Source organism: Ctenopharyngodon idella, chromosome 6 (assembly GCF_019924925.1).
Source record: "Ctenopharyngodon idella isolate HZGC_01 chromosome 6, HZGC01, whole genome shotgun sequence".
Lineage (NCBI taxonomy): Eukaryota > Metazoa > Chordata > Actinopteri > Cypriniformes > Xenocyprididae > Ctenopharyngodon > Ctenopharyngodon idella.
This window is the reverse complement of record NC_067225.1, coordinates 4,285,739-4,303,935: the sequence shown is the minus strand read 5'-3', so window position 1 is coordinate 4,303,935 and position 18,197 is coordinate 4,285,739. Positions and strand designations below refer to the sequence as shown.

The following is an 18,197-nucleotide window of genomic DNA, read 5'->3' as shown; positions in this document are numbered from 1 at the left end:
AATTAGTACAGTAATCTAATTACTGTTGAAGATGTAATTAGTAGCTTGAAATTAATTATTTTTAGGAGTAACTTACCCACACTGGATATCACCATACTTCCCCAGTTGATTAATCACAGTACATTAAGAAAATGGTTTTGTATTATAAGTTTTCTGAAATGTTATGTTTAAATATGAAAATGAGGCACTGCTCTAATTGGCATACATTGCATACAACAGATACATGAACATTTGATAAAAGACAGATTCAAAATTCTTGTTTCATTTTGTTGACAAATTTAAGTCCCCCCCCCCCCAATTTTGGATATTTTTTTATGACTATATATAACAACCAGAATAAATAAAATCATAATGTTTTTAGGAATAAAATGTTATATAAACTAAACAAACAAAAAACTACCAATATATTAAGCTAACTGTACTTGATTAAATTTAGGAAGAGATTTCAATCAACAGGACCACTGAAAGCGAGGTTCACAGGTTCAGTATCAATGTTTATTTGTCAAATTCAGCAGAACCTAACATTGTCATCTCTTTATAAACATAAAGCCCTTACAAAACTCCAAGGTACGCAAACATGTCCCCAACAAACCCCTTTAAAAAAAAAAAAAAAAAACAGCTCAGATCAGACAGAAAAAAAAAAAAGATTTAAGCAACCATTTTCACTAAGGAACTCACTAAACGTTTACGTCGAGATATGGGCAAGAAAAAAAACAAATGTCAGATAAAAGCAGGACAAATAACTGATTCATTTGAAACAAATTAGGATTTTACGGTCTGTATTAGTCAATAAAAATATTCCAGGCATTGAGTACCAGGGCATGTCCACGATGTTTACATGATGACTAAAATGTCAGTCTCTTTGTATCGTTTGTTGAACAGCAGACCGTTGATGCTTGTGTGGGGAAAAGAAAACTAAAAAAAACTGGAGTGGTACATGCAGAGTCTCAATCACTGTCACTGGAAGAGGCATCCTTTTTCTTTGCATCTTTTCTTGGACTTTTAGATTTGTCCTTTGCTCTCTCTTTTGATTTTGGGCTCTCGCTCCTTTTTCTTTTCTTCCGTTTATTGCCATCACTCTCAGAATCGCTGCTTCCACTGTCGCTCTTTTCTTTCCTCTTCCTACCGCTCTGTCGATCATCTCGCTCTCGGCTTCGCTCTTTCTGGGAAGAGCGTTCTTTGGAGCTTCTGTCTCGTCCTCTGGTTTCTGTGCTCTTCCTCTTGTTTCGGTCTTCTGCATCTCTCCCCCGATCACGACCTCTGTCTCTCTCTCTGCTCCTCGACCGGCGAGATGATCTTCTGTCCCGGCTGCTGCTGTGACGCCTGTCACGGCCTCTGTCACGTGATTGGCCACGCTGGCCGCGGCCCCTCGACCGGGACCTCCGCGATGCATCACGACCCTTTTCTCTGCTTCTTGATCTATCACGTCGCTGCTCTCCATTCTTCTTCTTTTCCACCTCCTTCGATTTCTCCTTTTCATTTCCATCCAGATTTGGTTTGGTCCTTTCTTTGCTTCTGTCTTTTTGTTCACCTTCCTTCTCTCGCTCTTTGGCGTCTTTGTCTTTCTCTTTCCTGTCCTTGCTGCTTGAGCGTCCCCGTTTGTCATCTGCTTTATCACGCTTTTCCTTCTCTCTCTTCTTTTCTTTGCTCTTGCTCCGGCTACGAGCTTTCTTCTTTTCAGCATCGGCATCGGTCTTTTTCCGTGTGTCCCTATCTCTGCTTTTGGAGCGATGTTTGTCCCTCTTCCTATCCCTTCCTCTGGATGGACTGCGTGATTTGTCCCGCTTTGTATCTTTCTTTTCTCGTTCAGAGTTCTTTTTTGCTTCTTCTTGTCCTGCAGCTTTGTTTTCGCTGGCTGGCTCAGTGGCTTCTGCCTTTTCCTCTGACATATCTCCTCTAAAATTAAATACACAAAACAATTTCAAGCAAGACTAATAAATTATTTAATCAGAAGTTGTTAATAATAATAATATTATTATTATTATTATTATTATTATAAGAATTCCTCATTACGTGAATTCTGACCGCAATATTTGCATGTACTGTAAAATTGGACATACTTGTCCCCTTTGATCCATCGGTCCTGGGTGGCAGCTGTGTTGGCTTTAGCTTTCTGTGTCCTTTGCATTTCCTGCCTCCAGTGTGGAGGCGTCTCACTGCGCCGAAACCGATCCCATGATCGTGAGCGAGATCGAGATGGTGTCCGATAGCGCTACAGATGGACAGAAGAGATATAGTCAAAACAAAAATAAAATTAAGTTGAGTTTTTCTTTCCTCACTACAATCAAAAAGAAAACATTTAAAATGTATGTAAAACAACACAAACTACTTTGAAAGTTTGGGGTCAATTAAGATTTTTGCTTTTATAAAAGAAATTAATACTTTTATTCAGCAAGGACATATTAAATTGATATTAAAAGTGACTGTAAAGACATTTATAATGTTGCAAAATATTTCAATTTTAAATAATTGTTCTTTTGAACTTTCTATTTATCAGAATACTGAAAATAAAATTGTATCAAAGTTTCCTCAAAAATATTGAGCAGCACACAGCTGTTTTCAACATTGATAATAAATGTTTCTTGAGCAGCAAATCAGCATATTAGAATGACTTCTGAAGGATCATGTGACACTGAAGACTGGAGTAATGATGCTGAAAATACAGCTTTGATCACAGGAATAAATTACATTTTAAAATATATTCCAATACAAAACCATAATTTTAAAGTGTAATAATATTTTACAATATTACTGTCTTTACTGCATTTTTGGTCAAATAAATGCAGTCTTGGTGAGCAGAAGAGACGTTTTGCAAAAACAAATAAAATCTTACCAACCCCAAACTTTTGAACAGCTGTGTATTTACATTTAACTCATAATCTGCCTTTCAATGCAAACCACATTTATTCTCACCCTCGGTCCTCTTCCTTTAATTCTGCGCCCTGACCTGGTCATCACGAGTCTTGTGCGGTTTGGCCGTGAATTCGCCATGGGTCTACAATATAACATACAAGTTATGAACTGGAGAGGAAAATAATAATAATAATAATAATAAAGTAATAATAAATCACACAACATAAAGATTTCATCAATGTCTGTACAAACTAATGATTTTCCACACCATGACTGGGTGAAAAAAAATACCACATCTACCTGTCCCTTTCCCTCTCTCTCTCTCTCTCCCTGTCCCTGTCTCTTTCTCTCTGTCTCTCTCTCGCAGAGTCCTCCTTCTGCTGTTCTTTCCCCTGCTCCTCCTCTTTGGACTTCTGGGGGCTTCGCCTCATTAGGAAGCGGTTTTCTGGAATGGGCGGGACTTCCTCTGGGCGGATGGTCGACAAAGGTTGGGGATCAGCCTCTTCCTCATCAGACCTACAGAAAACATGTAAAAGTTGCATTATGATGAAGTTGTCAGCAGAAGGCGAAAACAGACCTCACTGCATATAATAAAATGAAATGCACCATATATTTATTGCGGAAATATATATATATATATATATATATATATATAACAGGCATTTGAATTTTTAAAAGAGAAACGAAAACCCACATCTTGTCATGTTGCTGACGTCACACGTTGTAAGTCCAAACAAACTTACTCAACAGAAATCTGGGGCAAATTTACTTGTTACTTGTAAGCTAGTCAAATAAGGCAAATACCAACATGGACAGGTTGGACAGGTTGTGTGACCTAATGCTCTTAAGCTCTCAAAGGTAAATGAAAATACAACCCAGACTACATTAAAATACAGGTTCACTTTCAACAAGGATAAACATGATTTGTTCAAAAGCTGATAACTGTATTTGCAAGGTACCCTTTCTTCTCTTTCTTCTTGTGTTTCTGCTCCTTCTTTTTCTTGTGTTCCTTTTTGTGTTTCTTCCGTCGCTTCTTCTCCTTCTCTGATTCATCCGAGCCCGTAGAGCTGCCTGAAGAAGAGTCGTCATCACTCTCACTGGATGACTGATGCTTCTTCTTTTCTTTCTTTGCTAAATGAAATGAGTTAAAACAATACTGTAAAACACACATTCTCATAAATTGACTGGGGGAAAAAACAAAAAAAAACAATTCAGATATTATTTTTGCACTACTGAGCATAATTTTAGTTCATACAAGTTTACAGGAATAGATATACAACTATCTATATGAATGAATAATTAAAGTCAAGCCCCTTGAATAACACAAGTAACCATTAGTGACCGTGAAAGTAAATATTGACATCCATAACACTGGACAGTCTTATCGCAATTGATGTTATTTAATAACTGAGCACAATCAAGGTGCAGGCTCATCTGTCAAATCTTCATTAACTAACAGTGGTTTATTTTTGTGTGTAGAATTCAGTACAAACTAATGAGATGGAAAGACAGCAGTTGGATCTAAATCATGTCATACTTTTTTTTTTATGCAAGTACGCAATAAAAATATAAGGTCAGTGAGCAATGAGCATACATGCGTTTGGTTATGAATTGCATGCCAACATATTCAGAAATGAAATAACACATGATGTTGATCTTGTGTAGCTAGAAGCTAATAACAAAATATGCATAAACCACCTTAAACATAAGAAGAGAAAATATGCAATATCACCTTTAGATTTTGGAACAAGTTCCCCACAGTTGAGAACTTTGACCTCGGCATAGGGTCGGCTGTTGGCATCTGTCTTCTGACTCTCGATCATCCGGATCACCTCCTGGCCGGAGATCACCTGACCAAACACCACATGAATTCTGGTAGGGGAAAAAGCAACAATACTATTAAGCACTGGACATACAGCACATGTAAAATATACTTGAATTTATGTTACCTAGCAGTTTGTTTATCAAATATTACTAGTTGGTACTGCACTGGCAAACACAAATCTATATTCCTTAATAGATCACGTTATGCTGCACACTTACCCGTCCAAGTGAGGAGTTGGTTTTGTAGTTCTATGGTCAGGGACACAAAACAGTGAGGCAGAATGTAAATACAAATCTAACGAACACAAAAACAGTGATTAATGCACATCATAAATCAATCTGTGTCATTATCATCCGCAGTTCATAACTCGTTCAAGACCAGACCAATGCACTGAGGACATATATATTTATTTAACATCAAGGCTGCAAAAAAAAGAACGCGATAGTTGCAAATTATCATCCATTATCCAAGAGGACAGTAAGGATGCCTGAAGAAGCCTGTATGTTGGACTCACATAAAGAACTGTGAGCCATTGGTGTCTTTCCCTCTGTTTGCCATTGACAGCAGGAACTCCTTGGTATGTTTCATTGAGAAGCTTTCATCTAAAAAAAGAAAAATGGCAGAATATTGAAACCAGCGTTGTTATTGATAAGTAAAATCTTATGAAGTTAATAAAGGAGACTCACCTTCAAAGAATCCTCCATATATAGATTCTCCACCTCTGCCATTCCCTGTTAAGGCAAACATTTCTGTCAAGTGTCTGACCACAGGGTATACATAATTCAACAGGGGAAAAAAAAAAGCAAGAGAGTGGTACCTTCACTGAAGTCTCCTCCTTGTATCATAAAGTCCTTCACTATCCTATGGAAAAGACTTCCTTTGTAGTGCAAAGGTTTCTGGGTAGTCTTGCCAATTCCTTTCTCACCTAGAAAAGAAACCCCCCACAATGCATAAATACAGACATGGGTGGGGTTTTCCAAAAATATCATGAGATAAGTTGATCGTAGAGAACATTAGTGGCACTGGCAATGGCATCCACGATCAACTTGAGCTCACAAAGCTTTTGGGAAACGCAGCCCAGGACAATGCAAGACTTGATGTAAAGCATCTCTCACTGAGAGAGTGATCCATAGGTTAAAAAACTGAAAAACAAGTGTTTTTTGTTGTTGTTTTGTTTATTACCCGTGCACAGGCAGCGGAAGTTTTCACACGTCTTGGGACATGCCTCAGAGAAAAGCTCGATGACGACTCGCCCCGCTGTAGAAAGGAAAACCAGGAGAAAAAGATAACACAGAGAAATAAATGCCACATTTGCAGACATTGAAGAGCAGCTGTCTTACAAAGCGCACATAGAGTCTTACCTGGCACATTACTGATGCCAATGTCAAAGAAGCAGCGAGGACGCTGCGCCTTCACCCCCATCACGCTGCAAGCACAAAACACAACAAACTCTAGTACAGCAAAAGATTTGTGATTACAGACTCAATACAACATCAAAAACTTGTTTCACCAGTGTAACAACACTCTTACACAACTGTGCATTATGACTTAGCCATGTCTTTGACAGATTGTCAATGAAAGCTTCACCATAGAGAACACTGGTATTTAATATTGCTTAATGTAGCAAGTTCTCTTCCTACATATCGACAGTTTTTGCATACTCTAGCGGATTAATGAAGTAACTGACCGTAAACGTCCATTTAAGCACTTTCACTATCAGCAGAATAACACACATTACGGCTGTTAACATGTCCAAGGTCACTTCATAAAGTTTATGATGCTTTTGATATTCAAAATAACTTTTTAAATAAAACAACACTAAAACCTTTATTTTTCGTCATGTTGCATGTTTTCCTAGCCTCACGCCAGTTAACCTTATGCTAATACACAAGTGAAATCACCAGCAGCACACCTAGTGTATCACATTGTTTAAACCGCATAATTATCTAACGAAGACTTGCAAAGTGTATAATCAGCATTATTTGCTTCCATTAGCAATAAAATCGTAACATTTAACCTTTTAATGATTGAATGATTAGCATGCTAGCATGCTACATGTGTACATTAGTGCGTCTTTTAATATTTCCATTTCGGTCTTCCCTTTGTACTAGTCAACTCGGAGTATAACTTACATGTTTGATCCAAGTTAAACTAATGCTACTAAAATGAAGAAAATCTAAACAACATTGACGTTCATTGGCCGTTCGCGTGTCCTCCTCAGCGCGCAGGTCTGTAAAAATGGCGCCGTCACGTGACGACTAGCGGAGCATTCTGGGTAAAAATTTGATCAGCCCTATGGAAGCTTAATGCGGACAAAAATCACATGGGGTTTGCAGTTTCGCCAAAGAGTATATAGGTTTTTTGGTTTCGCTTGAATTATATATACCTATGGTATATATACCATAACCTATTTTACCTATTTTAACCTATGGATCACTCTCTCAGTGACTGTACAAAATCAGTCCGTTATGTTGCATATCATATTATTTTAATTTATTATCATAATAATGAACTCACTGGTTTGTAGCGCAAATGATTTTACAACTTCTAACAGTTAAATAAATCATAAGTCTCCGAACATTCATAGAAAACAGCTCACTTCCACGTTGAAAAAAAAGGAGGAAATGGTGTGGGCTAGAAGCACATGCCAAGGATGTGATCATGCTGTCATCATAAACTGTCATTCAGTTTCTCATTAGTTTTAGTGAAAAACAGAAACAGTGAATGTGAAATGAGTGCATACACACACACACACACACACACACACACTGATGCCCTGATGCTATGCACACAAAGCACAATCATAGCCTATATTTATCAAAACCAGCAAGTACACACACAAATAAACTACTCCTGTTTCTGCTGTGGGATCCCTGGACATCACATTAAAAACTGCCTAACCAATAGGGTAACTGGGTTATCAAAGATCACAGCTGTTGTGAACTTGAACTCTGATTGTTTGCTCAGAGTTTGAATGTCACTCATGAATTCACAGGACAAAGATTTTGCTCCTCGAAAACACATACGGAAATGCGCAGGGATTCCTCGTAGCTTCCTGGTGGAAGTGGATGATCCTGACAGAAAAGGAGTCATGATGGACCGCAGTGGGAAATACGTTGTTCCCATTATAGATGAGTGAGTATACTGTACACTGGTTTTGATGCATGTTCTAGTGTTTGCTAAAATCTCACAGTTGCCATCATTGTGTCTGTTTGTGCTTGATCTATTCAGTGAGGCCACTGGGAAGAAAGAGACGCCGACCTTCTCGGCCCAGATTGAGCCTTGATCTTGATCCTCATCCTCATCCTCATCCTCATCCTCACCAGTGCCTGACGCGCTGCTGTGTCTGATCTGTAAGGATCTGCTGACTGATACTCTGATGATTTCCTGCTGCAGGAAAAGCTACTGTGATGAATGTGAGTCTGCTCACACCAGTCAGAAACAAACAGGCTTTTGGTATCAGGTACTAGAACGTGTTTGCTGGAGTCTGATGGACATATTTCTCCCGCCTGCAGACAGTCAGATGTTTCTCCTGATGCTTTGACAGCAAACACTGTTTTGCGTCAAGACCTTAAACCCTGTTGTTCATCTGTATGTTCACTTTAAAACTTTTTTCTGATTCTTTCTCACACAGGAGGGGAATCAAATTAGGAATGGAACCAGATCTTTGTACTTCTACCGAAGTCCAAACCACAGCCGTCGATCCCGATCACCCATTCCAGAATCCTCATCAAACAGGGGTTGAGATGTGATACATGTAGGTGTTCTGAAGGATAAACTTGACTTTCAGCCTCCACGTTCCCTCTGTGCCACATACACAAAGTACTGAGAAATAGCATCTAGTTCACCTTCACAACAGCACTGTAATATATGACAGCTAAAAAGTAAATAATCAGTAAATAATACAAATGTGTTTCTGTAAAAACAATGCAACCAGCCAGTCCTAGCCTACATATATATATATTTATTTTTACAATTATCAGGGAGATGTCTACTACAAAAAACACCACAAATTAGTTGATATGGTTTAAAAATGTTTATTTTACAAAAAAAAAAAAAAAAAAAAAAAATGCATATACATATAGTAACCTACCAGTATTGAATTAGAGAACTAGAGTTTATTTTTATTACAGTATATTAACAACACAGAAATAGGCGTGCACCTGTTCTTGCTGTCATGGCATTAAATGAGAAATGGCTTGTTCACACACACATACACATTTATTTCACATTAACTGTTAAGTCTAAAATGTAAAAGAAAAAATACTTTAGAGATCCTAAAGCTTTTTTACACTTTTAGTTCCATTGGCTTCTCATTTTAGACTATGCTTAAATGACCACAGGCAGCTGTGTGCTGAGGTCACATGACCATTGGGAGTCACACTTCAAAAGAGGGGTTTCATTTAGAGTTTGGGCATCCTGGCTGCATTCAGACGCATGCCAACACAAGAGGAGCCAGAAGCGTAGCGCATCTCTCTCAGCATGCCGCTCCATGTCTTTTTGTCTTCCTCATACCTGTGAAAGAATGCAGGTCAATGCATTGTCATGTATCAATGTTGTATGAAGTAAGGCAAATATCATTTAGCCCTTTTGTTGCGCCTCCACAACTCAAACATCACAAACACAGCACTTACGGGTGCTTGTGAAGACACATCTCAACAGGTAAAACTAGGCTACTTTTAATAAAAGCTCCAACATATTAGGAATACTTTTAGCTGTGTTGCTATAAGTCATGCGTAAGCAATTGAGTAGAGTATACTCTGTCTAGAGTGAATGCAACCGTTTTGAAACATGAAACACCCTGTTCGCTTTGACGTGTTTATGATCTGTTTAATCTTGCATGCAGCAAAATTTGGCTTCCACTTCTTGTTCTTTTTTTATTTTTTTTTTATATATTGGGGGCTTTTTGTGCCTTTATTTGGAGAGGACAGTATAGAGCAGACAAGAAAGCACTGGGCAGAGAGGGGGGCAAGATCAGCAAAGGACCTCGAGACGGGAATCAAACTCGGGTCGCCATGAACGCATTTGCGCCATATGTTGGTGCACTAACCACTAGGCTATCGCGCCGACTGGCTTCAGCTTCTGAAGCTGTATTTTTTTTCCCTCCATGTAACGTGTTGTCATGGACCCACATCGGCTAAACACTTCCTGGCTCCGCCTGCTGCAGAAGCTGGGAGGCTCAATGTTTACACATTTAGGCAGTGTTGAAGAAAGTTACTTTTAAAAGTAATGGGATACAATATTGCATTACTCCCTAAAAAAAGTAACTAATTGTGTCAGTTACTTTTTATGGAAAGTAATATGTTACGTTACTTTTTCTCACCTGGGCTGGGTCTGCTTGTTTATTTAAAAAAAAAAGTTATATTTTTGGCAAATGTAAAGGCCCTTTCACACCAAAAGTGAAACGAATAAGCCTCAGGATGACGGAAATGCAAATTCACGCCTGTACAGTAGAGGGCGCAGCTCAAACAAACCTTCCAGCTGTGCTGCCATTCTACATTGCAGAAGAATAGGATGTAGAAGAAAGTTAAACACTCTCACTTCAGCAATAAAAAAAATGAAATAAATGTGATGTTTAACTAGTCATTTTTGCTTATTAGTATGGTTGAATTGGATCATCGAAGGTCAGCAGCAAAGACATTGTTTAATAAAGTTAGATTAAATATGTAAAGTATATTTGTGTAATTTAACATTTTGATTATTGCAGGTTTGTGTAATATTCTGAGTTTCCATTTCACTGTTTTTATTCATTTTGAGGAGCACTGAATCTGTTTTTGTGCAAGTGAAACGAGTAAATGCATGCTCACATTTAGTCTAGAACTACAATATCCATCATGTTCACACAGCGATGCACCTTTACACTTCCGATTTCTCTCAACATGGGGACAGGAGAGCTGTCAGTCAATAAATGGGAAAACTAAGTAACTTGCGTTACTGATTTGAAAAGTAACTTGAAAAGTTAAAAAAGTAATCTGATTATGTAACTCACATTACTTGTAATGCGTTACTCCCAACACTGTGTATGGCATGCTAATAGTCATCAATGAACAATGAACTGGGTTAGGAGATTCTATTTTAATGTAAAAAAAATCGTACATAATTCACCTTTAAGAAGGACAATCATTACTAGGTTTATTACCTGCCATTATTCCAGGGTTCTTGGAACTTGACTAATTAATTGGTTTAGTTATTGATTGATTGGTTGGATGACACAAAACCAGGATAACTTACTGCCAAATGTCAGTGATCTCGGAGGGTCCGACGTTTTTGTCTTCCAGCTCTACAATAGCAAAACCGCCAATTGCGAAGAGGTTTCCTCCGGTGCTCACAAGATTCACAGAGCTGCGTTCTTGGGGGAACTCTGTGAATGTGTCCCACCTGAGAACAAATGATATTAATTAATTTAACACATTGTATAGATTTCATATTTTACATACAAAAGCAGTGAAGAGATAAAAAAAAGATGGCTAAGCACTGGAAGACAACATGTAGAATGGTAAATCTCTGGACAGACACAATATTATCATTTCGTATAACAAGAAAACCTGCTAAACTAAACTATCTATATAGTTTGTTCAGGTGCACTACTCACAGTGAGGAACAGTGCTTTATAGTTAACTGCAACTATTTGTTAATTGAAATAATGCTGAAATACAGTAAAATATAAATAGTAGATGAAAAACTGAAATTAATTTTAAGTACTAATATTACTAAAATAGAAACTTAAAAAAAAATGACAAAAGCACATAACTAAAATTAAAATGAAAACTGAAAATAAATACTATAAAAGTATATAATTAATGCTAAAATAACACTGGTGAGGATGAGTAATCATACTTATTTGTTCCAAAATCGTAGACTTCAGATGAAGCTGTGAGTCCTTCTTCATTCACTCCTCCAGTTACAATGATTTTCCCCTTATGAACTGCGGCACCAAACATTGCTCTGGGTATCTTCATAGCAGCCAGTTCTCGCCATTCAGACTGCTTGTGGTTGTACACGAACATTTTATTGATAGCTTTGCTGTGAGAGAAACAAGAGAGATTGATTCGTGCATGTCAGCTCCTTCGAACATGAAATCAAAATTGACCTTATTTCTGTCATGACAACTCTCTGAGTGTTTGGCAAGGTAATCGATATGACAATGTTGATATGTTTGGTCTTGGTGGAATATCTGCTATGCTACTGCTGCAAAGCAAGTACGGGACTTACTACTGCCAACACATACCCAACATGCTGCTGTGAGCAAGTAAGACATGCTGCTGCAGTACAACATAGCATACATGAAATACCTGTAGCAGAACTATACAGGTGGAGCTGGGGAAGGTGGAGGGTTTCTGAAAGTGCATGGCACTACTGATACAGCAGGAACCAATCAGCTGTGCCCTATAAGGGGCTTTCGCACCGAATAGTTCTAGGAACTTAGTTCTAGGAACTAGCCACTAGGATAGTTCCCCAAGAGCTCCCCCGGGCCATGTTCCTGGTTGTATTCTCACTGGGAAGCACTTTAAGCGCGGCATTTACAAACGCTAAAAACCAGTGGATGGAAGACGCCGTGATCAGACCTGTGTTTGTTGTGTGTCGTGGGTTTCGTGATAACAGAGATGGAATCTACTATGACAACTTTCAGTATTACATATCATCGGGACGGAGAAAAGAACACAACCCCACAGACAACAGGTAAATGCCGTTGTCGCTGTTTTTCATGTTTGTGAAGTAAACATGTTTACACGGCTTTTTAAAAATGCCGGGTGCCGGTGTTTGACATGCGTTTGACCAATCAACGTACACTCACGTCACTGATAGTTCCTATAGTGCTGGTTTAGACCCTACTCTGAAGAAGGAGCTAATTTAGTTCCCCCAAAAGGAGTTCCTAGAACTAAAATTGTTCATGGTTCCTGCAGTGCGAACACAGCAAAATCCGGGTAGCCAATAGTTCTAGAAACTATGAAAAGGTTCCTCCGGTGTGAAAGCCCCTATAGAGAATGATATGATTGCTGGCAGTTTGAGTTAAGGACCTATCAGCCTGCGCCATCTAGAGTTTCATGACAGAACTTTGTATTTACATTCGTAATTACCATTCTTGGTGTGATTGTGAAAAAATTAATTTGTGTACGTTATTTTAAAGAAAAATGTTTTTCTTCAAAATGTAGTAACTCGCGCATCGCCTTAAACTGACTTTCTGATTTTAAAGGGGCAGTTTTTATTATTTATGTACTTATACAATGTAACAAATGTTTGTATAATTTTTATTATTTAATATTTACTTATATCAAAATAAACTTCAGCCACTCGTTTCTAACATTATAATTCTTCATAAGGTTCTGCAGAGCAGTAGGTGCTACACACAGACAGAAACAGTACAAGGTTTGGCAAATGTTCTTTACTTTTTACTCACTCTAGTACATCTGGTGTTTAGTAATAATAGTGTCTAGGCTGCTCAATGTCAATAAATGCTTTTTGAAGAGGAAGTTTTGAGTTTCATGAAGATGAATGCAAAATTGATTCCTCATGATAAGAGGCCTTTAAAGGCCAATTCACACTGCACTGACAGACACAGACCAATGCCGACAGTCACCAGATTACAGTACGTCACTTCTCAGACATTCCAAAACAGACAAACGCAGATTCAACATGTTCAATCAGGAACCGACAGACGGTAACAGGGGTACTCCCGACGAATTGTCTGTTGCCTTCTGTTGGCTCAGCACAAATTGGACTTAAGTGTCACATTGTACAGAGGATTGTTGAGGAACTTTGATGGAGCACAGACAGCTGCAAACTACACCATATGTTTTTCAGCACCACTGATCTCATTTACACACACACTCTTACTTGTCATCTGTCTTTCCTCCAATGCAGTACACCAAGTTGTTATGTGAGACAACTGCATGGCCGTGAATACGCAGAGGAAGTTTCTTGGTCTCGCTCCATTTCATCTTTCTGCAATGAAATGAAATATTACTGAAAACACACATCTGAGCCAGTAGCCCACTCATGTGTGAAGAGCAGAATCAGCAGTTGAACAGACAAAATTATGTACATATTAGATGAATTCATACTCAGAGTCATAACACATGACAGAGTCGAGGGACTCGTTGGTCTGCAGGTCTTTGCCAGCGATGGCGAACAGCAGGTGTTCATATTCACCCAGACTGAACAGGCATCGAGGGCTGGGCATAGGTGGCATTGCCCTCCAATCAGCAGCAATACTGTCCAGCTGGATAGGACAAAATAGTTTTAAAATGACAAATAAATTCCATAACACTTTGGTTCACTATGGTTCAACTCATTAAAATTAGATTAAATATCATGAACTAACAATTAACAACTATTTTTTACAGCATTTATTAATCTAGGTTCATGTTTATTATTTCAGATATTTCATACTTATATATTTTCGAGCTCTTATATAAAGTTAGGGTGATATATACTACATACAGTAGTAAATCTCAAATTCTTGATTGCTTGTATTGTCGCAAAATGTAAACTATATTATTTCCCAGCTCTAATCTGCTAAATGCTACTATAAGGCATGAAGATATCAAGATATTATAAACATTAACATCATGATTTTATGTAAAGCTGCTTTGAAACAATGTGTATTGTGAAAAGCATTACACAAAGAAATTTGACCTGACTTGATAGGTCTATACATAGGTAATTCATATTTGTTTAGAATACATTTTTGTTAATTTATAAAACTTGAAAGGATAAAAATGTATTAGTACATGTAGAATATAACGTAACCTAAATGAGGTAAAAGTAGTGATCATTGTTAGTTCATGATATCCAGTGTTAACAACCTGAACCTTATTGTAAAGTGTTATCGCAAGTTGTTTACAAAGCCGTTTTGCAGGTAACTCTAAATTGTGGACTGAAGAAAAAAATAGGCAGAAGAGTATCTTGGAAATTGATTCAAGTTTGCAGATTAAAGTTAATTTAGTTTAAAGACCCATGAAAAGAAATTTTCCATGCTGGTCCAGACCGGATAAATGCCGGCGGACCAGCATAAAGACTATGGAGGTCCCTACTGGTAAAGCTAGTTTAACAAACCTAGTGTGGTTACCCAGTTTTCAAAGTTGATTTGTACCTGGTAGAAGTAGCACTGCAGTGGAGACTCTTTGCTTTCTTCATCAACGAACAGGCCCCCGACGACAAAGAGCTCGTTCTTCTTGGTGCAGAGACTCACATGGTTCTTCGGCACTTGCTCTGCCATGGCAGCCAGAAAACACTCATTCTCGGCCACGTCGTACGCCACAGCAGCCGTGTCATTGATCATGAGGATTAGATCTCGTCCGTACATCCCCAGTCTACGAGTATCATTCAAGTAACCTGGCAGCAGCTCCTCTTCCTCCTCTGTGCCGTTCACCTCTCCTTCCTTCTTCTCTTTAGGTTTCTTCTCAGGGAGTTTTCCTCTGAAGGCATCTTTGATGACTTGCAGCTTCTTCAAGAGTTCTGGATCAGCCTTGATGACGTCATCGTTCTCAACCTTCTCCCGGAAGTACTTCTCTGGAAGCAGGCGAAAGCGGATGCAGTCAAACACTTCCCCCAGACTCTTGGCGCGCTTGGCCTTGTCGCTGCGCACCCACTTCATCACCGACTCGAACACAACTTCTTCTTTCTCCACGTTAAGTGTGTCTCCACCAATCAGGGCCAAGAGCTCATGAGGTGCCAGCTGAAGGAACTCCTCCTCGGTAGCCACGGTTTCGAAGCGGTCAGCGATGAAATCGCGTGCCGCTATGGCGAGCCTGGGAACGCTGAGGACCAGGCCGAGCCGGAAGACGGCTAGACAATTGGACAGTGAAAGCTTCTTCTGAAGATAGTTCACACACACTGTAAACACTGAGGGAATCTGGAAACGGTTCGCCACTGCAAAGATCTCCTGAACGTTGTCGTCCGTCAAGTCAATCTCAGCCGAATACAGATACTGGATGATCATGTCCATGATGTTAGGATCGACATCGTCCAGAACCACTTCCTTGCCGCTTTCCTTCTCCTTGCCGTCCTCGGAGAAGAAGAGCTCTCTGAAGTAGGGGCTGCAGGCGGCCATGATCAGGCGATGGCAGGGAAAGCTGCGGTCACCGATTTTTAAAGTGCAGTCCACAAACTTGTTCTCATTCAGAAGTTCCTTCAGTCCATCCTGCAGCAAGGTGCTCTGGAACAGCCGCAGCTCCTCTTTTATGGCTTTGGGATCCATGTTGTTCTGTTTTGAGATGGGAATTGAAGGACAAGAGAAGAAAGAAGTGGAGAAGGTGGCTGCAGATCTGCTCGCCACACCGTCCGGGCTGGAAAAGGACAGAGTGCTGAAAAGATTCCCAGGGTGAAGGGGCTGTTATTTAATCCTGCCATTCTAAATATAGCCCTGTCGCTCTTGTCCACCCCCACTGCCTCTGTCATCCCTCAATCCTAGTTGTGAAGAAGGGGATCCCAATGTGATGGCCAGCCAAGACGCCAGCTGTCGGCGGGACGGGCCACGTAAAGATCTGAGGAGACATATGAGTCTGCATGTTTTACCAATCCAATTCTATTCTTCTATACTTTGTCTACAAGTTTGTGTGCAAGAGTCTTTGAGTTCATTTCCCCACATAAATGAAGAGTTCACTTGCAGTGTTTGGAGACAGCTGTGACTACAACAGGTGATGAGCCATTTTCAGCTGCCTCAACCACTCCGTGCCTTGAGTCACCCAAACTTTATTATACATGCGTCAGATCCTGGGAGGAGACAAAATGCTTAATGTAGTTAGTTAAAAAAAAAAGTGCAAAACTTGTACCTTTAGGAGTACAACAGCTCAAAGGGACATTTTTATACCTTAGTTACCCCTAAAAGGTTCATAGTAGTACCATAAGGGTACCCTAAGGAACTAACATGAACCTTTTAGGGGTAGATAAGCTATAAAGTTGTCATTTTAAAAGTATTGCCCCAGTGACAAGCTGTTATACTCCTAAAGGTACAAATTTTACACTTTTTTCAGTGTGGAAAACACTGCTAAACACAAACAAAAGATTAATACTTTCTAGTTAATCAGTAATTGTGATTAATAAAAAAGACACCTCAAACTGATCATTTGAACTTCATTGGAACATGGGTGCCATTCAAAAGGGTGTGTTAACTTGGCAATCACAAATATGGAACATGTTTTTTTCCACCCTAGAAAATGGTTCTAGAATTATCTCAGGGCTCAGGGGAGAACGACAGTCAGACTATTACTAAAATTAAAACAGGCAGAAAGGTGTTGGGGGAAGGAGTCATGTAATTTAAGTCAAAGCATAAGGGACAGATGTGTGAGACTGTTAAAGAGAAAGCATGAGGAGATATTAATAACAAGCACAAATGAGAAAGAGAGAAATGACTAATATACCAGCTTAATGTCATATTTTAAGACAGATAGACTTTAGCTGAAGATCATGCCACTTTTTTATTTTGGGATTGATAGTCTTGGGGCCCTACTATATTTAACTAAACCCAGGGACTTCACGTATATACATTTTTGTAAAATGATAATAAAAAATTTGAGAAAAATGGAGAAAGAGGTTTTTGCCAACATAATGGTGTAGTATAGGCACCAGTAGCTAGGAGCTAACTGGACTATGCTAAGACACCAACCCTTTGCTCCAAAGTAATTGGTCACATGAACAAAAATGGCAGGTCATCTACTTCCAGGACTGCATCCCACGCAACTGCCATTGAGATGAATTGAAATACTAGGGGATAACTGCCTCAAGTATTATAGTCATCCTTGGACATCACAATGCCACAATATGGTACCTTAATTTCTTTCCAGAAGATGGCAGTGTGTAACCTCAAGAGAACCACATGTTACCTCATTAGAAATCTATTATAGTCAATCTATTTGTCTTTGACAAATAAAGCTTCAAAAAGGTGTTTTGAAACATCTTTCAGTTGTTAAATAACATTTCAAAGTGTTTAAATTCATTTTTTGACTGTTTATGTCAGGCGGTACAACCAAATAGTTGTATGTATATATACTGTAGTTGTACCACCTAACATGGAAAGTATACCAACCTACCCATACTTGAAATTAGCAGTATTTGGGAACTATCTACAAACCTTTTCACTCTGCCACAAGGATCACTTGGGGTCCTCTGGATGATGCATTATCATGTTTACTGTTATTACCTTGTCAATTCATAATAAAAGAGTCGTGTTTGCAGTTGTGCCACCCTGACATTTGAGAATATACAAATTGCTAGCCAAATGTTTTTCAATTATCTCAACAGCTTCAAAACTATTGATATTTTTAACAGTATTTAGTTTTTAATTTTTTTATTATTAAGACACCATTTTAAATAGTTTTCTTAGTCTGTTCATTTGTTCGGACAGTTGCACCACCTGACATTTTGGGGGTTTAAGATAACAAAACATAAAATAATATGTATTATTTAAACTGTACTAACAATAAATTTAAACTAAATAGGTTTTATAGAATAAAGTGATTTATGTCATGAATTTATCAAATATTTTTAAAAGGAAATAATGCACTTGGACACAAAAATA

At 38.7% G+C, this 18,197-nt stretch overlaps 2 protein-coding genes across 3 annotated transcripts; both read right to left on the bottom strand.

Annotated features, from left to right (window-relative positions):
• Positions 1–473: 473 nt before the first annotated feature.
• On the bottom strand, positions 474–6,967 carry ppig (peptidylprolyl isomerase G (cyclophilin G)). 2 transcript variants are annotated; one of them, XM_051897284.1, is made up of 13 exons: positions 6,811–6,967; positions 6,040–6,104; positions 5,861–5,935; positions 5,496–5,603; positions 5,365–5,409; positions 5,193–5,280; positions 4,897–4,926; positions 4,586–4,725; positions 3,813–3,984; positions 3,154–3,369; positions 2,914–2,995; positions 2,061–2,212; positions 474–1,896 (listed from the first exon to the last, which is right to left on the bottom strand). In XM_051897284.1, the coding sequence occupies exons 2-13, from the start codon at positions 6,098–6,100 to the stop codon at positions 948–950; spliced, it is 2,118 nt and encodes a 705-aa protein (XP_051753244.1). In that variant the 5' UTR covers positions 6,101–6,104; positions 6,811–6,967; the 3' UTR covers positions 474–947. The 2 variants fall into 2 exon arrangements, with proteins under 2 accessions (XP_051753244.1, XP_051753245.1); XM_051897285.1 differs by lacking the exons at positions 5,861–5,935; positions 6,040–6,104; positions 6,811–6,967 and having other exon boundaries at positions 4,897–4,972; positions 5,496–5,604.
• A 1,809-nt stretch (positions 6,968–8,776) lies between these two features.
• klhl41b (kelch-like family member 41b) lies at positions 8,777–15,973 on the bottom strand. Its single transcript, XM_051898289.1, has 6 exons — positions 14,772–15,973; positions 13,741–13,898; positions 13,514–13,621; positions 11,516–11,701; positions 10,910–11,056; positions 8,777–9,193 (listed from the first exon to the last, which is right to left on the bottom strand). Exons 1-6 carry the CDS (start codon positions 15,876–15,878, stop codon positions 9,082–9,084), a joined length of 1,818 nt encoding a protein of 605 aa, XP_051754249.1. The 5' UTR covers positions 15,879–15,973; the 3' UTR covers positions 8,777–9,081.
• Between the last annotated feature and the right edge of the window lie 2,224 nt (positions 15,974–18,197).